Source organism: Oratosquilla oratoria, chromosome 5, assembly GCF_046742065.1.
Source record: "Oratosquilla oratoria isolate Oo_2021 chromosome 5, ASM4674206v1, whole genome shotgun sequence".
In the NCBI taxonomy this organism is placed as follows: domain Eukaryota; kingdom Metazoa; phylum Arthropoda; class Malacostraca; order Stomatopoda; family Squillidae; genus Oratosquilla; species Oratosquilla oratoria.
In genome coordinates this window covers 41,796,146-41,818,610 of record NC_134781.1, presented here as the reverse complement: position 1 = coordinate 41,818,610, position 22,465 = coordinate 41,796,146, and the positions used below count along the sequence as shown (strand labels likewise).

At 41.9% G+C, this 22,465-nt stretch overlaps 1 protein-coding gene across 1 annotated transcript in view; it reads right to left on the bottom strand.

Annotated features, from left to right (window-relative positions):
- Positions 1-22,465, bottom strand: part of LOC143025757 (uncharacterized) — a 240,789-nt gene that overhangs the window by 210,525 nt on the left and 7,799 nt on the right. The window contains exons 3-4 of the mRNA XM_076185763.1: positions 19,099-19,125; positions 12,151-12,224 (exon numbers count right to left, since the gene is read on the bottom strand). Coding sequence (XP_076041878.1) covers positions 12,151-12,224; positions 19,099-19,125 — 101 coding nt within the window. The remainder of the gene's footprint in view (positions 1-12,150; positions 12,225-19,098; positions 19,126-22,465) is intronic.

Below are 22,465 nucleotides of genomic sequence, written 5' to 3'. Positions count from 1 at the left end.
CCTCTCTTCCTCTCTTAATCCTCTCACTCAAGACCCTCCCATAAGCCTTCTCAACTACACTTAACAAACTGATCCCTTTGTAAAACTACTACACTCACACTTGTCTCCTTTTCCCTTGTAAAGTGGAACTATACAGGCACTCCTCCAGTCCTCCAGCACTACCCTCTCTTAAACAAACATTAAATAACCTCACCAGCCAGTCCACCACCACTGTACCTCCTTTTTTTAGACATGCATGACATCCATCCAACCCAGGTCCCTTACCTGCTCTCATCATCTTAACAACTGCCTTCACCTTATCTTCCTTTATTTTTCTTCCATTTTCTTCACTCATCACTGTCATTTTCTTGGCACTTCCCACTGCAACTACCTTTTTCTTCCTGTTCTTCACATTTAGCAGTTCCCTAAAATACTCTGCCCATCTTCCTTTTACTGCCTTCTCTTCCATTATCATCTCTCCATCTGCACATTTTACCTTTTCTTCTCTACTTGATTTGCCTCCCCTTCCTCTCATAAATTCCTTCCAAAATGTCTTTATTACTTTAAAAAAAGAATTCATACTCTTACCCATTTCACATCTCTCCTCTTTGCCTTCTTTATCTTATACTTTACTTCTATTTTCTTTGTATCTCTCATATGAATTGCTTGTCCTATTTTGTAACCAATCTGTGAAAACTTCTCTTCTACAACTTTCTCTGCTTCCTCATCCCACCACTCACTACCCTTCCTTCTATTTCCTCCTGTCCTCTTTGTTCCACACACCACCTTTGCACATCTTATTACTCCCTCCTTGAACCATCCCCATTCCTCCACTCCTAGTTCTACTCTATCCTTCACTCCCTCCCACTCCTGTCTCAGCTTCTTGTACTCCTTTTCTTTCATTTAAGCAGTTCACTTTAATCACCTCCTTACCATCTGTCCTTTTCCTCTTTCTCCATCTATCCTCCACTCTCAACTTACCTGGTACCTTCCACCAAAAAATTATCTGATATTCCCCCATTCTCTCCCCTTAGAACATGTGCATCCTTAACACTTCCTACTATACTCCTGGGTATCACTGTATACATTAATGCTGTACCACCCTTACATCCACCACCCTCTCCCATGTGTACTTATAGACTTTCTTCCTAAACACTGTATTTGCTATGATCAACTTGCTTTCTAGGCACATCTCCACCATCAACTCTCCACTACAATTTTTGCCTGGAACTCCACACTTATCAAGGACTCTGTCTATGGGTTCATTTCCTACCCTAGCATTAAAGTATCCCAATACCACTACACTGACAATTCTCCCTAATCCCTCTATGCACTCATTTAAATCTATCCAAAAAACCTCCCTTTCCTTTACACTCTTCTCACTACCAGGCCCATATGCACTTACAAAAACCCACATCTTCCCACATCACCTTCATCCATATTAACCTTGAAGAAACCTCCTTTCACTCCACTACACACTTACCTATCTCTTCACTTACTAGCATAGCCACCCCTTCTCTCCCTCATCCTCTCTTCACTCTTGAGAACCTCCCAGCTATACTCCCAAACTCAAACTCGTCCCTCCCTCTCAACTTAGTTTCACTCAAAGCCAACACATCCATCTTTCTTCTCACAAACATAGTGCCTATCTCTTCCCTTTTACTCTCATCTTTACCACATCCACACACATTAAAAGATCCAAACCTTAGGGTACTGTTTGGAAAACTCCCAGACCCTCTTATGCCTTTACTTTTTTTAGCTATGTCCCCTTTGGGGCTACAGGGAGAAGGATGCCTAGTCCTATCCCTGTCCCATTTTTGTTGCCTCATATGACTCAAGTGGAAAGACTTGGTGGCAGTATTCTTTTCCCCCACCACAGGGTTAGGTGAAGAAAGGAAATGATATTCAGAGAAATGGTACAGGACAGTAACAAGAGGGGGGGGGGCAGCCTAACAGAGGGACAGTCACAGTATAATAAAGTATCATAATTTCTCTATGAACAGAGTTTTCCTCTACCACAGACAAAATGATGTGTGGCTTTGGCCCTTAGGGACACCCCATATAGACCCTAAAGTATCAGCTGCATGCTACTTAGCAGCTTTTAACCTCACAATAACTTGTAGCCAATACCCCAGACAGGGATGATGATAACAGAAAAAATTAAATATAAGATATAATGACTATCTGTCTATAAACCAAGAGCTTCTTCCCACGTACAAGGGAAGTAACAAGTCAATGGCACACACCCAGTCTCACCCATTCCACTTCCACCCATCAACCTTGTTTCTCTCTCATCTGAGCTCATTGTGGATGAAGGATTATTCCTGTCTCATGCCCACAGCCAGGGTCAGAAGCAATGCAGCAAGACACAGAAGATCTAAAGTAAGGCTGCTTCACTTACATGGTGATCCCCCTCTCTGTCCCTTTGTGTGGAAAATAGAGAAGACAGGGAGAAACCCCTTCAAGCTGCATCAAAATATCATCTGCACACAACCACTCCCCTCTCCCCTCAATTACCCTGTTCTCTCCCTTTCTTGCTTGACAGAGATGGGGAGAAAATCCCTTCAGGCTGCATCAAAATATCATCCATGCACAGCCATTCTCTACTCACCCCTATCCCCTACCTTCTCTCTTGATAAAAATGACAATAGTAATACATATAAATACCAAGGACTTTTTCCCCCTTACAAGGGAGGTACCCAAAGTCAAAAGGCATAATTCCACTCTCACCCATTTCATCCCCACCCATTCCACCCCCATTCACCATCCCTCCTTCCCTCCATCCTTCTCATCTTGGTTCCTCCTGAATTACATTAATGATGATATAAATAATATAGCATTTTCATTAATAACTGGAGATAGAGAAATCCTTTGTATGATTTGTATTGTTTTTCCAAATATAAGGGACCAATGATGGGTACCTACATGTGGTTCTGCAAGATGGACAGCAAAGCTGCTCATTTTCAAAACCTGTCAAACCTGTCACCTCCATCAGTCCTGAGGGGCTGATGTTCAGTCTTTGGATCAGGCTCAAAATCTCTATCAACTTTAACTGTATATCTTAGATTTTTCGCATGTAGAGAGCTGACAACTGGTGACTGCTCTCCTTTCCTTGCCACTTTAAGGCAGTGACATAGAAATAGTCCTACAGTGATACAACAGACAGCAATCCAAAATTTCTTCCCAGAGAGATCTGTGGGAGGGTCTGAGGACTGTTGACAGCCACTATGGGACTGGGTTTTCCTCTTAATGAAACTTTAGGCAACAGTTGATGAATTAAATAAATTCCATCAAGCAAAAAAGTTTGGGCAACACTAAACAAGAATAATCAGTAATGTGAAACTGTTCAAGAAGGAGTTAAATTTAGGGAAATTTCACCTACTGCATGACAGGTGGATTCAAAGCCAACAGTTGCCAGTTGCCAACATAAGGCATAGATATTAACTTTGGTCATGGCAGAGTAACTTGTTGCAAACTTGTGTTTCAGCCCATATTGGATGAGGACCACATACATAGCTAAATAAGATCAACAAGTAAAAAATGAAGTATTAGCTCCACAGCCACTAACACTTTAGTCACTTATGTTATTCATCTGTAGGCCCCATGCCACTTCCTTCTCTTAAGTATGTTTCCACCAAATCTTCTGTCACAAGTTAGTAAAGTTTCTTGATGGGGTGAATTAAAACGGAGATATAGTTTTCTTCTTTTCTTCCAATTAATTACACTTGGTTATTCAAGCTACACTTGGGATCCTTGTACACCCACCAAGCCAAGTCTGCTCCGACATCACTATTTAATTCATCCAATAACTTTAAATGTTACAAATAAGTGCCACCCTTTAAGGGCGTGACTTTACCTCTGCACCAATAAATTCTCTCCTCCACCCTTTTCTCCAATCAGAAAGACTGTTATACTGTCTCAAGCAATACTGTTTACGCAAGCACTTCTGTCACAAGCGTGTCGCAAGCGGAACGTGGCTTAATGTTTACATTTCATCACATCATCACTTCTATCGATACCCTAGCCTATATTGATAAACATCTGATGGCAAGCGAGAATATGCAACTCTGCACTTCCTCTCGGCCATTGTTTCAAAACATCCAGGTAATAAAATTTGCATATCTTTCCACCTACCCCTCTATCTACTTAAATGTCTACCTCTATCTACTGGCCTCTTACAGAAGCCTAATGAAAGGTCATGCACATTTGTCATTTATTTACATAATTATTGTTATTTCTCCCTTGATACTCACTTCCAATTTGCTACCATCCTCTTTCAGCAAATTGGAAGTATTAAGGGAGAGAGACTGGAGGTGGATGATTTTGGATGCTTGGGGGTGCATGTGGCAGGTGATGGAGGTGGAGGTGGGGTGTGGATTGAGAGAGGCGGGTAAATGCCTTGGTTGATTAAAAAGTGTAATGAGAGGTAGACATTTGGGAATGGATGCTGGGAGGAGATTGTATGAAGGGGTGGTTGTGCTGAGAGTGCTGTGTGGGACAGAGACATGGAACATGGGAGAGGAAGAGTTTAAATGTGTTTGAGATGAAATGCCTGAGAAGTGTGGTGGGGGTTGCTGGGCTGGATAAAGTGAGAAACAAGGAGGTGAAGAGGAGAGCAGGAGTGGAGGGAAGATGGGAGATAGGGTTGATGAAAGCATGGAAATAATGACTGAAGAAATATTAGTAAAAGGGGTGTGAAAGGCAGAGGTGGATGGAGTAAACATGAGGGGGTGACCAGGGATGAGATGGATGGATGGGGTGGGAAGGAGGGTAGTGTCTGTCGAGGAAGGAGGGGAGAAGACAGAAGATAGGGGCGAGTGGAGAATGGTTGTGTATGGATGATGCTGTGATGCATAGGAGTGGGTAGGGGATAGGGGGTGAGGGAGTATGTGTGAATGATATTTTGACACAGCCCGAAGGGATTTCTCCCCATACTCTCTTTTTCTGCATGAAGGGACAAGGGTGGGGTTGTTGATTAAATGAAGTTGCCTTGTTGTGGATGTGCTGTGTCTTGTTGCATTGCTTCTGACCTAGGACAGTGGGCAAGATGCAGGGATGATCTGTCATTTAGGAGGAGCCAAGAAAAGAGAGAGGGAGGGGTGGTGAATGGGAGTGGAGTATGTGAGGACGAAAAGGTGGGAGTGGATTTATGCCTTTGACTTTGGCTACTTCCCATGTAAGGGGAAAAAAGCCCTTGGTATATGTATTATATGTATGTGTTATTATTTTGTATTCCTATTTATATTTCTTTGGAACAAGGTTCATTAAATGTCTTGAGGTCAACTAATTACTCTTGGGTTGCAAGAACATGGGATAGTTTATATATTTTTTAAATCATATGTCTTTGCTTACAAATATTTCAATTATGGCCCAGACATCTTGTGTTGTGACTTGTGAGAAAAGAATGTAACAAAGAAAGGTGACAAATGACATATTAAATTACATAAAATTTTATATACATAAAGCATAAGGGTGTGATGTCTGTACTTTTTACATTTGGCATTCTCCCTCAGTAATTCCTTCAAAATAGATGAATTTATACAACAGGTATGGAGTTATCATGAAGAGAGTATACATGTTATCAAAAGAGCTTGTACAATGTATTGATGAAATTCCATACTTGTCAACAGTTCTGTCCTTAATTGCTGAGTTCCTCTTCACTGATTAAAATTGTGTAGAGTTATGACAAAATACTCAACAGTACCAAAATTGTCATTTGGGATAAAAGTTTCTTTTGCTGTTTGATTGGCCCCCAATTTTGAAAAGCCAAATATATAGCAAGCTTATAGACCTATAGGAAAAATGGGAGCAGTGATCACTGAAAAAATACTGAGAATGACAATCTGTTTAGCTTGGCTAATTGTAAAAGTGAAACTTGCCAAATGGATAGTGATATAAGGGTATTAATATATGTGAACTATTGTATACTGATGCATCATTTGGTGCAGGAAATATGTAAAATCATTGACTGTTTGGCATCCTGGAACCATTTCAAGTTACTGAATTCTTCCTTACAGGCAGTAAAAGGTTGCCACATTTACTCAAAGGGATGTCTTGTCTGATGAAGTCATTATGGTGCCCAGAACAAAGACCATTAACCTTTTCATTGGTAATCATATCTTATTATTTGTTCTGGCTCCTGTCAGGCAATTTTATTAAAATGAAGGAAACCCCCTTCTCAGTAAAAGTGTTAAAATCTTCTTGAATAACCCTTTCACTGCTTGTGCACTTGTTCTGGTTGCTGCCAACCTGGTGACTTTATTCAGTTGAGGAAAAGCCTCTTTGTAGCCAAAGTGTTGAAAAATGTGTCATTGCATCAAAGGTTACAAAATAGCAGAGCTTGACCTGTAGTGTCTTGAGATGAAAGTTGAAACCGTGAAGTACCAGTGTCCCTCTAACACAGTGTTCTTTAACCTATTCCAACCACATTATCTTCAGTAGTCAGGTAAAAGTAGTCCAGTACCCCTCAACACCTGGTTACAGGGAATATAGCAGCTGTGTGGAACAAGGAGGTGGGTAGTGAGTGGTGGGATGATGAAGCAAAGAAGGTTGTAGAAGAGAAGAAATGAGCATTCACAGATTGGTTACAAAATAGCAGAGCTGGGTGCGTTACTCAGTGTGTTCTGCTTTAATTTGGCAATGGTTAGCACTCCCAATCTATTAAAGCATAAAAGAAAAGTTTATACAGAAATAAAAGTCCAGTAGGCCACATACTATACGAAAAAAAAAAAAAAAAAAAAAATGTAGGCCACATCCAAAAGGTAGGTCACATGATATACTGGCACCAATATTGCTTTAATAGTTTGGGCCAAATTAAAGTGGAATGCACTGAGGAATGCACTTAGAAACACACTGAGGAATGCATTCAGGAACACACTGAGGAACGTGCCCAGCTCTACAAAATAGGATGAGAGAATCATGTGAGAAGTACAAAGAAAAGAGAAGAGAGGTAAAGCATAAGATAAAGGAAGCAAAGAAGAGAGCAGATGTAAAATGGGGTAAGAGTATGATAGAAAATATTGAAAGTAATAAAAAGATGTTTTGGAAAGAAATTAAAAGAGGAAGAGGAGGTGAATCAAGTAGAGAAGAAAAGATAAAAGGTGCAGATGGAAAGAGGATAATGGAAGAAATGGCTGTAAGAGGAAGATGGACAGAGTATTTTAGGGAGTTGCTAAATGTGAAGGAGAATAGGGAGAAAAACGTAGTTGCAGTGAGAAGCACCAAGAAAATGAAAGTGATGAATGAGGAAAATGGAAGAGAAATAAGGAAAGATGAGGTGAATGTAGTTATTAAAATGATGAGAGCAGGTAAGGCACCATTGTTGGATGGGTGTCATGTGGAGTGTCTAAAAAAGGGAGGTACAGTGATGGTGGACTGGCAGGTGAGGTTATTTAATGTTTGTCTTGAAGAGGGTAGAGTGCTGAAGGACTGGAGGAATGCCTGTATAGTTCCACTTTACAAGGGAAAAGGGGACAAGTGTGAGTGTAGTAGTTTCAGAGGGATGAGTTTGTTGAGAGTAGTTGGGAAGGATTATAGGAGGGTTTTGATTGAGAGACTTAAGAGAGGAACAGAGGAAGTAATTAGTGAGGAACAGTGTGGGTTTAGGACAGGTAGGGGTTGCATAAATCAGATTTTTGTGGTAAGGCAGATATGTGAGAAAATTTTAGGAAAAGGTAAGGATGTTTTTTTTTTTGGCTTTATGGATCTGGAAAAGGCTTATGACAGGGTAGACAGGAAGGCACTGTGGGAAATATTGCAGATGTATGGGATAGGAGGAAAGCTGTTGAGAGCAGTTGGGAGTAGTAGAGCTTGTGTTAGAATTAGAAATGGAGAGAGTGTTTTGAGGTAAATGTGGGACTTCATCAGGGACGTATGATGTCGCTTTGGCTGCTTAATTTATACATGGATGGGGTGGTACAAGAGGTAAATGCAAGGGTAATGGGCCAGGGATTGGAGATGGTTAAAGAAAATGGAGAAAAGTGGGAGATAAGCCAGTTGTTGTTTGCTGACAACACTGTGCTTGTAGCAGGATCAGAGTAGGAATTAAGGAAGTTGGTGACGGAGTATGGAAAGGTGTGCAAATGAAGGAAGTTGAAGTTAAATGTGGTTAAAAGCAAGGTGATGAGATGTACAAGGGGAGACTATGGCAGCAAATTGGAAGTGAGTATTAAGGGAGAGAGACTGGAGGAAGTAGGTAGCTTTAGATACTTGGGTGCAAATGTGGTGGGAAAAGGAATGGAGGTGGAAGTAGAATGTAGATTGAGAGAAGTAAATGCCTTGGGGGATTAAAAAGTAGAATGAGAATGAGAAATAGACATTTGGGAATGGATGGTAAAAGGAGATTGTATGAAGGAAGGAATGTGCTGACAGCACTGTGTGGGGCAGAAATATAGAGGAAGAGAGGAGTTTAAATGTGTTTGAGATGAAATGGCTGAGAAGTATGATAAGGGTTACTAGGCTGGATAGAATGAGAAACAAGGAGGTGAGGAGCAGAGCGGAGGTGGAAAGGGAGGTGGGAGATAGGGTTGATGAAAGAATATTGGGATGGTTTGGACACATGGAGAGAATGAGTGAAGAAATATCAGTAAAAGAGGTGTGGAAGGCAGAGGTGGAGGTAATGAACATGAGGGGGCAACCAAGGATGAGATGGATGGATGGGATAAAATTGGCTTTGGGAAAGAGGGGAATGTCTGTTGAGGAAGGACAGGAGAAGACAGAAGATAGGGGTGAATGGAGAATGGTTGTGTATGGATGATGCTGTGATGCATGGAAGGGAGTGAGTGGGAGATGGGGGTGGAAGGAGTACGTGTGAATAATGTTTTGATGCAGCCTGAAGGGATTTCTTCCCGTCTTCTCTTTTTCTGCATGAGGGGATGGAGAGGGGGGAGTTGCTGATTAAATGAAGTTGCCCTGTTGTGGATGTGCTGTGTTTTGCTATATTCTGACCCAGGGTGAGATGCAGGGATGACCTGTCATCTAGGAGGAGCCAAGATAAGAGGGAGGGAGGGGGTGAATGGGAGTGGAGTATGTGGGGATGGAAGGGAATGGAGTGGAATTTATGCCTTTGTTTTATGGCTACCCCTCTTGTAAGGAGAAAAAAAGCTGTTTGTATATGTAAGTATGTATTAGTACAAGGAACAGACATTTCCAGCACTCCCTAATGTTCATTTCAAGACCACAGCTTAAGAAATATAGTTATACCTGGAATAATGATGATTGTTGCCTTGAGTTTCACTGACTGGAAACCAGTAACCCTATGTGGGATGAAACTTTGGACTCTTTTTCTGTGTTGTATTAGTGTGGGATTGTTTTCATGTAGTAAGAGGGGACCAGCTGCTGTGAAAAGGTGGAAGAAATGCAGTTCAAGTTGATTAAGAGAAATCTTGTTTCCAGTCCAGAGACTAGATGCTAGCCCCTCAGGGCTGCACCTCCATTGGTAGGTGAAGAGGTTGATGGGTTTTGAAAAGGGCAGCATGGAGATGATTATATATCTCTGTTGTCTGTTCTGTGGGACCACCACAACCAGGTTCCTGCCATTGGTCCCTGTAGTAAAGGTAAACTGGTTTGGTTCTTGGTGTTCACTATAAAACATCAGGACTTCAGCTGAGAAAGTTTCAGAAGTCTCTCTTTCCACATAATTCCCATAAATTGCATGACTGAAACCTGTTCTCATACACAGATACAGATTTGAATCCCTTCACTTGGAATAGAAAGGCTTTCACTGTATCACTGTTCCATATTGTCAGTGGGAACACACTCTACTTTACCAGTATCACAGTCATTATAATTTCTGTTCACCAGCAAATATATTTGGATCATTATTGAATATCAAAGGGTTTCCGGTACTTATAGTAGAGCCCCTGCCATTATTTTGTAGACTGGGGACACAGTCTCCTCCCATTGTAAACAAGATTTTTTTTTTTTTTTGTGTCTCCAACACTATCTTAGGGTTCCTCATAGTAGCCGCTAAATAGAACAAAACTACTTTTTTCGCCAACAAGATTTGCTACTTATATGCATTTTGTCATAAGTATTAAGCAGTACTGACATTCACATATATTATCTATATTCACAGTAACTATTTATTACAAAATACACGTAAGCGACAAATGTTGGCGAAAACTTGTAAAATCATGGGTCTAGGGGACCCGGAACTGGAGATACCGGATTTGGGGTTCTTGAGTCACGGGTAGTTGTCTTCAGGGTCTCGATCTCGACTTCGATATTGGGCTACTGATCATGTAAACGGATCCGGGATTGAGTCTTCGGAGCATCTCGCCGTCCAATCCGGGTAGGAGGTGGAGGAGGAAGGGGAAGTAGTCGTAGACAGCTTCCCGGTACTTCTTGATTCGCAGCCAGTAGACGACCGGGTTGATGGTCTGGTTGAGGTAGAAGAACCAGAGGACGTAGGCGTAGGCTCTATTGAATGGGCCATTGCTCCAGGTGTTCCCTCGTTGGACCAGCTGGCAGGCCATGTAAGGCATCCTGCAGATGACATAGGCCATGAAGAGCTGGAGGATTGTGTTGAAGGTCCTGGTCTTGTATCGGATATCTACAGAGACCTGAGGACTGTGGACAGCAGATTGTGGAATGGGAAAGGAAGGGGAAGAGGCGATGGAAGACGAGGAGGAGGACGAGGATTTGACGTCCTCCTCAATGCCAATACTGGGACCCTTGGCGACCGGGATGTAGGAGGCTACGTCGAGGCCATTCGGGTGAATACTTATTCTGACACCACTATGGCGAGCTCGGTTCATGATGGCTCCGAAACAGAAAGTCATAACGACCATCGGGAGGACGAAGGATAAGGTCATCTCGACGTAGGCGTAGTCCATGGCGTGGGCTCCTTGGTCAGTATGTCGCCACTCACAGTGCGTAACCCCATCAGGCAGTGGTTTCCGGAGGAACTCTCCGACCCCCAACAACGGGATCGCCCCTAGCAAGAAGGAACCGCCCCATGTGGCAAAGATGAAAATGTGGGTGAGGCGGAGAGTGAGGCGATCTTGACGATGGACGATGATGAGGTAGCGGTCCACTGAGATGGCCAGCAGTAGTAAGGAGGACTCTGCCAACAGGGTGCTGAGAAGGACGGCATGGGCTTGACACAGGAACCGAGGGAGGACCCACTCACCGGCGGCCAGGGTGAGGAAGTCGAAAGGCATGCAGAGACAGCTGATGAGGACGTCACAGAGGGCCAGGGAGGCGAGGAGCATGTTAATGGCCGATCTCATGGAAGGGGTTCTCCAGACGAGGACGACCACGACGCCGTTCCCCAGGCACCCCAGCAGGAGGAGACACAGCGACAGAATTCCGAAGATCACCCTCTTCGCTACCTCCTCCCCCGCCTCCATGTCGTCCTTCTCTATGGAGGTGTTCAGGGTCCTTAGGGAGAGGTTGTAGAGGAACTTTGTGGAGGAAGCCCAGAAGGAGAGGGAGGTCGCTCTTGTCGTGGTCTCCAGATGCTCCATAGTGCCGCAGAAAAAACAATAACACCCGGATATTAACCTAATCCGAGTTGGAAACTTATGAAACTGAACACTGTATTCCGGACATTGGGAACAGTTTTCACATTATCTAGAAAATTTCTTCTTGTTTCGTCCTCGTTTTGATTCGAATTACAAATCAACTTAGATTTGTTATTCTCGTACGGTCTGAAAGAAAGTCGGGTTACACAGGACAAAGATGACGACCTTGATCACAACTAAGCACCTCCTGGCGATGTATTCTTAAAACACTCGCGATAGATTTACAACATTCTCACGATAGAACACACAAGGGATTTGTTAGTAATCGGTAGTACTACTATACTATCTCTATATTTTCTCTTTCAGTTACATTTAACACGAATAACTAAAATCGACCCTGACCACAACTGAATTGCATTTCGACGGAGTAAACACATTCCAATCTTGTGCAGGAGCGATAGAGATGAGTCGGATATCTGCCATAGTTTGTCATGGGTTGATTTCGAACTGGGAGAAAACGGGAGGTGAGATTTTGCACTGTTCTGACGTTTTCTTTCACTGGGCTGTTATGATTGTAGTTTACCAACGTTTCTATCTATATGGGAAAGGTTAGAGGGAGTGACGTAGTGCAGTGCTACGTAGTTCGAGTCCTCTGCTGCTACTTTTTGCCGTTCTGGGATAAAATGCAGAGCAACGGAATACCTACTTCATTGACTCCTCTGTTAGTAGAGCAGGTGATGTAGGTCTTATACGGTGGTGCATGGCGTTGCGTCTTCTCATCTGTAATAGACAGAAAACGTTATTGAATTCCCTAAATCGAATAATCATTGTGTAGAAGGAACGGTTTAACCCCTTTGCTGTGGATGAAATGAAATCGCTTGGGGTGTGGGTGGGTGGTGGCCAGTTAGATTAAAAGTTTAAGTCACAAGAACAAGATGAATCGAGACAGGTTTAAGGCTGTGCTTAAGGGTTTAACCCTTAGCTGATATAAACCCCCGACAGCAGCAGATATGGGTTGTAAGCAGCAGGAAAAGGGTTAAATTTAAAAACAGTGTTAGATTAACTATTTGTTAGATTAACTAACTCGATGGCATGGAAGCAACCAAGACAAACGAGAAAGTGATGCTCCGTTGCATGGGATTTAACCGGCATTAACAACCCTCCCCCTTCCCCCTCCCCACTCCTCCCTAACCTCCCTCCCCCCTCATCCCTCCTCACATCGAGATGGTACCACACGACTGACTAAAATAGTCTGGCAGCAGTCAGGATAAATAAGTATCACTGGTCTCTGATGCCTGCTTGAACATCATCTTGTCAGCTGACATTCTTCAGGAAGCCCTGCTGACACTCTGGATTTGCTAACACTTTATGGCACTACTGACTCTTGAGGACTGACACTTTTCATGGGACCGCTGACATCCCATAAGGGACCCGAGCATAGAGGCTTGCTGAAATATTTTGAATGGTAACGCTGGCGTTATAGATCTGCTGACACAAAGAAACGGGTAACACGTTATGGGGGATTGTGGCACTGTGGAACTGCTGGCATTGTAGAAATGCTGACAGTGCATACAACCGCCGACATTTTCCATGCGGCTGATTAAACTATGGGCTACTGACTTTGTAGGGTAGCTGACTGTCACGTAAGGATTGCTGACACTTTCCATGAAACTGCTGACACTCACCAAAGGACGGCTCATTTGGGATTGCTGACAATGTCCACGGGACTATTGGCAGTAAAGATCCGCCAATAATGTGAGACACTGCCCCTAGCTGCTGACACTAAGGGAGTGCTGACGTTATCTATAGAGCCGCTGCCACTGACGCTAAGAGGCTGTCACGCGCCACCCCTACCTCCCTTGGTTCCTGACACCACGGGACCGCTGACGTTTCCCCATGAAGCTGCTGACGTTTAGCGACGTCTGGTGAAGTGGACGGGTCCGGGCAGCTGGTAGCAGGGAGAGAGGGGGGAGGAGATGTCTGACGCTAATGCTGCTTTGTTGTGGCTACGTTTCCATGGGTCATCACCGCTGCCTGACGACGGCGGCGGCGGAGGTGGTGGCGACGGTGTCTAACCCCCCCCCCTCCCCTACCCCTCTACCCCACTCCCCACTCACTCCGTATGGAATACTGATGACATAAGTTTGATGTAGTCAATCCTACAGATATTTCAGTGACAGCCTTACAGACTAGTTAAGTAGGGTCTTTAGATTTAGATTTATTCATTTCAGTGTAACATAATTTTACAAGCAATTAAAGCCAATAACCAATACAAATGAATAAGTCCACTTTTGTAAAAAATATAGACTGAGCCACAGGTAAGAATATGCTAATATACTAAGTATAACTAAAAAATAAGGAGCTCATTTCCATTGAGGTCCCATAAGAAAAATATAATAAAAACATACAAAAATGCAAAAAGAAATAATATCGTAACACGTTTAGTAGTTTTACAGAAATATTAATTAAATTGAAAGACAACAAAAGTTGACAGAACACACTACGTATAAATATCATTGCTATGACTTCGACAAGTAAGCATCAAAAAAGAAATTTTCTACAAGATACTTTTAACGATATACGATTTTGAATTGTTTGGATTGATACATCAAGCTTGTTCCACAAAAGTGAAACTGTGAACTTCTGCCCAAAGCAGACTTAAAGTGAGGTCAAATAACAGAGGCATCAACTGGATCGTGTGCTGTGAGAGTGTACAGAGCATACGTGGACTAGATTATGTTTCAGATATTTAGGTGCCTGACCATGTACAATTTTGTGCATATGACAAATAGTAAAAAAAAAAAAAAAAAAATTACTCTGTTTTCCACTGTACGCCAGTTAAGACGACTAAAATGGGATACATCAAGATGTATTCTAAAATGTAATTTGAGTGCTACCCTGATAAGTTTGTTTTGACAGATTTGTAGTTTCTATCTGAGGAATTGAGATAGACTTGGGTACCACGAATAACAACCTTAGTCAAAATGACATTGCACTAGTGCAGAGGCCAATAGCTTTAGTCTGGCATTAACTTTAGTGATTACCTTATTTGACATTGTAGCATAACTCATGTTTTGGTCAAATTCCACTCGTAGATATTTAACACACTTTTTGGATGTGACAGTGAATCCATTGCAGGTGACATTCAAAATTGAGTACAACAGATTCAAGTTCCAAATTGAGTACATATTCAATTATGTTGACATTTTTGTATGACTACAGCAGTGTTGAATCATTTGCATGCAGTGATAGTTTGCAATTGACTGCAGATTCCATATAAGATCGTTGGAGACTAATCTTCACGCAAATGAGACTGTTGATTACTTTTCAGCTTCACAGTCCTTCTTTATCATCTCTACGACTCCACGTCCTAGGCTAGAAGCGCTGGTTATCAGCAGTGATATACAATGTATTCTCTACTCTCCCATTACTCTTCTTCCTCTCACAGTATCTCCTCTCACAGCCTCTCCTCTTCTCGAGGTGCGATGTTGTCCACGAGGATGGAAACGCTTGTGAACCAATGGACATAATCCCTCAGTCCCCCTCATCCTTCCTCTTTAGTCTTCTTACCACTCTTTCACCCTCCCTCCCGTTTAACCCCTCTCCCCCCTCCCATCTGTCTTCCTCTTCTCTCATCCCTCCCCTCTGCTTTTAACACTCCTTCTAACCCCCACCCTCATTCTCCCTCTCCTCCCTCCCCCTTCTCCGTTCTCTTCCCTCCTCTTTCCTCCTCCTCCTCCTTATACCCGTCCTCTCCCTTTGTCCTGCTTTCCTCTGCAAACCCATATCTTGGCCCAGAACGCGTATAATCTGTTGCTGACCTCCATTTTGATTTTATTACTTATTTTTCTAAACACACACACACACACACACACACACACACACACACACACACACACACACACACACACACACACACACACACACACACACACACACACACACACACACACACACACACACCTCGTGGCGCAGTGGTTAGAGTTCTCGTCTGCCACTACGGCGGTCCGGGTTCGAATCCCGCCCAGGGCTGAAATAATTTCAGTATCACTGCGCTGCAGGTTGTTACTCCAACTCTCGTGGGCGGGGAGTTGGGTGTGTGTGTGTGCGTGTAAGGTCACAGTATTACCCATAGATCGGTCATACGAGCTCTGAGCTCTCATCCGGGAGGTTAATAACTATCGATCACGAGTCCAACACGTGATCCAAGACCATGGTGAATCACACACACACACGCGCGCGCGCGCGCGCACACACACACACACACACACACACACACACACGCACACACACACACACACACACACACACACTTGTATCTTATATTCCTTTATCTTATTCTGTTTTAATTTAGTTTTATTTTTGTTCCTCGAACTGAAATAAGTGGATTTAACAGTAGTTTTGAGAATATCTATCAAACATATTTTTTAAGTTAATAAACACATCGCTAAATAGATCACTTCTAAAACGTATAGATATATGATTTCTCAGTTATACTTGGTCTCAAGAACATGATAAAAGCAAAATCTAACGAATGGACTAGGTTTAGTAACCATGTAGGAAGCGCTGAAACTAATTTCTATTTTAAGAGAAGGTTAGATAATTTTATAGATAGGGATGATAGGTGGTAATGGTCATGGAACTGCCTAATGTTTCCTCCATTCTTATGTGTTTAGTTTCTTAAGATATGAGCACTTAAACCTGGAACCCTAAATTTCGGTTTCAGTTTTCAGGTCTTAAGTTACAGACGAGATTGTTGTGGTCATTAATCAGTAAATGTGGTTCTCTTGAAGAAGAGTTTGCTTCAGGTTTTTGAATCCATATTGTCTTTTATTTGGTCTACTGTCTCATCACCAGATTCGTCGTCGCCTCTGTGTCACGTGTCTTGCAGGTTCTGACACGAACACTTCCTGACCTTGAATCACTAGTTTCGTATTAGATGACCAATTAGGATAAGAACATAAGAATGTAGGAGACTGCAAGAGACCATAAGGCCTACACTAGGCAGTTCCAAATACCTTATCACCTGTCATCCCCATCCATAAAGTTATCTAATGTTCCAGCGCTCACTACATGGTTACTTAGCCTATTCCATTCTTTAAACATTCTATTGGGAAATCACTTCTTGGATAGATTTGTATGTTATATTACTTTTATTTGACAAACAGATATAGCATCCCAAAACGTGATCTTTAGATTATTTCCAAATCATAGGAATTAGGGCAAAAGACACACAGAAGTGAGTCTTTCGCCTCGATGAAGTGCGACGAAGCCTGACACATGTGACACAACAAACGTGGGGCCGGGCTCCAGCTTTTATCCTGGTCACCCAAAACCAAAGTAAAGTGGGTGATTGGAATGTCATTTCACCGCAGATGTACATAACATAAGAACATAACAATTAAGGAGAATGCAGAAGACCTTAAGACCTACACCAGGCAGTTTTAATTTGCCTTACCACTTTTCATCCCTATCCATAAAGTTATTTAATCCTCTCTTAAAGCAACCAATTGTTTCAGCGCTCACTACTACATTCGTTAGCCACTCTGTTGATAAGCCAATTCTTGCCTATTTCCTTCTTAGGCCTAAAATTGTAGCAGGAATTAATTTGATTATTCACACAATATCTCGACATTGTAATGGCATCGCAACACTTGAATTCTAAAAATCATGTTCTGTCAACGGGGATGAACCCCCCCACCCCACCCCAATTTATACACTGAGTTCGAATAGAAATATGCTGCTTAAAGAATAGGCACTATTTGAAAGTTCTTACATGTTTTTGCAGGCTCTGTTGACTCATTTACGAGTATATAGACTTCTACTTTCAAAAAGAAGTTATTGCTCTTCGCAATGGAACTAAGTGCGTTTGCTATTTTCCTATGCCAAATGCTCCAGAGATCTCATACGTAATATGAGAATATGTTGAAACAATTATGGATGATAGAGAAATTCTGAAAATATATTTGGATTCAGCGCACAAAAATACTGAAGAAATATATATAATTTTCTATGGGACGAAAATGAGTTTGTAATAATTATCTATTATTTTTGTTATTATCATCATCTTGTTCATCATCATCATCATCATCATCATCATCATCATCATCATCATCATCATCATCATCATCATCATCATCATCATCATCATCATCATCATCATCATCATCATCATCATCATCATCATCACCACTACCAACACCACCACCACCTTCATCATCATCATCATCATCATCATCATCATCATCATCATCATCATCATCATCATCATCATCATCATCATCATCATCATCATCATCATCATCATCATCATCATCATCATCATCATCATCATCATCATCATCATCATCATCATCATCATCGGCACTGTTATATTTGTAATTACTATTGGTATTATCATTGCTTTGTTCACTCATTACAGTTTGATCACTCGCTCCTTCCCACTCTTGGAAGACTTGACATGATTTACTAATGTTTATCCTTTTTTATGTTGACGTTAGGTAAACCTTTTCAGAAAGGGAGAGTCAAATGTCAGAAAGGAAGAGATGGATGATTTTTCATCGTCCTCTTATCATTGCTGATAACACGCACTCGTACTCTCGAAAACACAGGTACACACACACACACACACACACACACACACACACACACACACACACACACACACACACACACACACACACACACACACACACACACACACACACACACACACACACACACACACACACACACACACACACACACACTCACACACACCTCTCATGGCGCTGTGGTTAGAGCTCTGGCCTGCCACTACGGAGGTCCGGGTTCGACCCTCGCCCGGGGCTGAAATAATATCAGTATCGCAGCGCTGAGGGGTGTTACTCCAACTCTCGTGGGCGGGGAGTTGGGTGTGTGTGTGTGTGTGCAAGGTCATAGCATTACCCATAGATCGGACCTACGAGCTCTGAGCTCTCTTCCAGGAGGGAAATAGCTGTCGATCACGAGTCCAACACGTGATCCAAAGACCAAGTGAATACACACACACACACACACACACACACACACACACACACACACACACACACACACACACACACACACACTCACACACACCTCTCATGGCGCTGTGGTTAGAGCTCTGGCCTGCCACTACGGAGCTCCGGGTTCGACCCTCGCCCGGGGCTGAAATAATATCAGTATCGCAGCGCTGAGGGGTGTTACTCCAACTCTCGTGGGCGGGGAGTTGGGTGTGTGTGTGTGTGTGCAAGGTCATAGCATTACCCATAGATCGGACCTACGAGCTCTGAGCTCTCTTCCAGGAGGGAAATAGCTGTCGATCACGAGTCCAACACGTGATCCAAAGACCAAGTGAATACACACACACACACACACACACACACACACCTAAATTGCCTTGCTTCACCTCCCCCTACTGTATAGTTCGCCAATCTTATATGTAAACAATAATGATAAGCAAGAATTGCAAACATCATTGATTTTATTCATATAAAATAGAACATCTGTGGCACACCATGATACAAAGAGCAGAAAAAGGGCCTGGGAGTTGGCGGATACGAGTGATGGGCAGGAGAGGGAGGGGTGCAGGGCGTCCAGCCCCTGGAGAGGAAAAGAAGTAAGGCGGATTTCTAGACTCGTGGTCTACCCTCACCTTCCCTTCCGGTATTTCTCTGGTTTTCTGAAAAAAAAAAAAAAAAATCAGTGGTTTTTCGATGAAAGATAAGTAAAGTCTAATGCTGAATGTAATATGTGAATTTATAAATTGAAAGAGAAATAGATAAATGATCAATGAATGAATAAATAAGATAAATGAATTGAGAATAGATACCGTATATAGATGTATAATTTAAAAGTATATGAATAATTATAGTTCAGTTAAATGAATATTACAGAATAGTACAATTTATGAATAAATAGATAGATAAATGAATACGAAAACAAAAGGCATTCATGGGTTTACTGAACTGAATTTCAGGACATGTGATTGCCTGTGCGGGAAGTTTAATCTGGTCATGTCAGGGAGTTCCCCATCTGCCACCCCTCCCACATTTGAGGCGATATCACACTGAGCTATTTTTCCTCCAACCTCCAATTCATCGGCTGTACCACCCACCTCCAGAACCTTTTCCGCCATAACATCACTGTAGGGGAAACTATATATATTTTTTAACAATTCACATAAAATATAATTTGATATGCTGGAGAAAAATGATTTCCCTCCAGCATATCAGATTCCTCCCCGAAAGATGCGGACTGCAAATCTACTCCAATAGTCGGAGGAAAAATAGCTCAGTGTGATAACACCTTTAGTCGGGGCAGAAAGTGCAGCTGAAGGTTTCGGATTTGATCTGTGGTCCCGTCCGCTCGAGTTAGCAGAAAAGCCAACGAGAGTGAGGTCGGGGGATGGCGTGGGAGGTGGACGGAGAGAGGGGAGAGGAATGTGCTTTGATATGGCACCCAGTGGGCACTGGTTCCTAGGGAATCAACTATACGTGCTATTGGTGCACTTTTGATATTTTATTCTGGCTAAAGAAAAACGATTTCATTCAGTAAAGTTCATAGATGGGTTCAGGCTCTCCCATGAACGCACGTAAGAACATAAAAACATAAGAATGAAGGAAACAGCAAGAGACCATAAGGCCTACACTAGGCAGTTCCATGTCCATTACCACCTATTATCCACATCCATAAAGTTAATATTCTCTTAAAACAATCGATAGTTACAACGCTCATTGCGTGGCTAGTCCATTCGTTAACCACTTTATTGGTAAACCAGTTCTTACCTATTTCCTTCTTAAATCTAAGTTCGCCCAATTTAAATCTATTAGTACGAGACCTGTCCTCTTGATGATGTGACTGACCTTCCCGCGCTCAAACAGGACGTTCCATTGTCGAAAGAGCCCTCACTGCCTAAGAACTGACACAGAGTGTTTGTCAAATGTGGGTCGTCGCAATACTAAAGCCTCGTTTACACGGGGCAAGTTGAGAGGCAAATCAAGTGCACGAGTTACTTGAACACACAGGCCACTTGACTCTGACTTGGCCTGTGTGAACATGTACCTGCTCGCTTTCCTCTCCAGTTCAAGTAACTTACTGTACACACTTGACTTGCTTCTCAACTTGCCCCGTGTAAACGAGGCTTTACAAAGGATTACAAAGGCGCAGCATGCCGACAGGAGACCTCTTGGTCCATATCTAGGTCGGATGCGAAAAAAATCATAATAATAATAAAATAACAAATAAAAACTATAATAATGTAAATAACAAATAAAATACATACATACATACATACATATACCAAGGCTTTTTCCCCCTTACAAGGGAGGTAGCCAAAAAGAAAAAGGCATAAAATCATTCCCACCCATTCCATCCCTGAATACACTCCACACCCCTCCACCCTCCCTCTTATCTTAGCACCTCCTGAATGATGGGTCATCCCTGCACCTTGTCCACTGCCCTGGGTCATAGGTATAGTTAAATAATAAACAAACAGGTAAATAGTAAATAATAATAAATTAACATAGAACTAATAATAAATGAAAATCAGACAGACAAATGATAACAAAACAAAAACAAATAATATAAAATAAATTATAATCATTACAGCATCTTGCTTAGGTGTTTATCTAAATGATTCTTAAAGCTTCGAACTGAACTACATTGCACTACCTGTGCAGGAAGTTTATTCAATTCATTAACTACACGGTTGGCAAATTTGTTTCTACCTACTTCCAAATTGAATCTATTTCCGGATAGTTTGAGACCATTGTTTCTTGTCTGATTCTCATTCAGTGTGAAAATTTTGTCACTTTTGATGTCAATTCCCTTTAGAATTTTAAAGACCTGTATCAAGTCACCTCTGAGTCTACGCTTTTTTAGGGAAGACAGATTCATACGTTTTAGTCGATTTTCGTATGATTTATTTTTTATATTTGGAATCAATTTTGTGGCTCGCCGTTGTACTTTTTCCAGTCTGTCAATGTCTTTAATGAGATTCGGTGACCAGACGGAAACAGCATATTCCAAATGTGGACGAACTAACGATTTATATAGCTTGTTAATGAGTGATGGACTTTTGAAATAAAAAGATCGTGCAATCAGTCCCAGACTCTTATTTGTTTTCTCAGAGGCTGAAATACACTGCTTAGATGATTTGAGGTCGTTACTGACAATTACGCCGAGATCTTTTTCACTATCCACTTTTGTTAACGAATTTCCAAATAACTTGTAATCGTACTTACTGTTATTTTTACCTATGTGCATTACCTTGCATTTACTTGTGTTAAATTTCATTAGCCACTTTTCAGACCATTGCTGTAATTTATCTAAATCTTCTTGAAAATCTTATTGGTTTGAGTGATCATTTGCCACTCCGCACAGTTTTGTATCATCAGCAAATTTGGAAACAGTAGATTTTAGTCCATGGTCTAAATCATTTATATATACTATGAATAGAAGTGGCCCAAGAACGGAACCCTGAGGAACTCCACTTGTAACATTTTTCCATTTAGAAGTTTTTCCATTTAAAACAACTCTGTTTTCGACCATTCAACTAATTACTAGTTCAACCTAATAGGCTACCACTTATTCCGTGTAAAGCTAATTTAGTAAGTAGTCTTTCGTGTGGGACGGTATCAAAAGCTTTTGCAAAGTCTAGATATATTAAATCTATATTGTTTCTTTTGTCATAATTCGAGATAACTGTGCTGTAGAATTCGAGTAAGTCACGCAAGAACGTTTCCGTCTGAAACCATGCTGGCTATCATTTATCAAACGGTTACTTTCTAAATGATGTTCGATAGCATCTCTGATGATAGTTTCCATTATTTTTCCGACGATTGTGTCGGAAGCCAGTAGAATTGGAAACTGCTATCCATATAATGTTATCAACGAAACCTTTCAGTGGGATTGAGGCGTGTATCATGGTCCTGGTAGTAAAAATAAGAAAGAAAGAAAAATAAATCCAAGCATGTAGTCCTACACGGATACATGACGCCAGGCGATTTTAAACAGTTGAG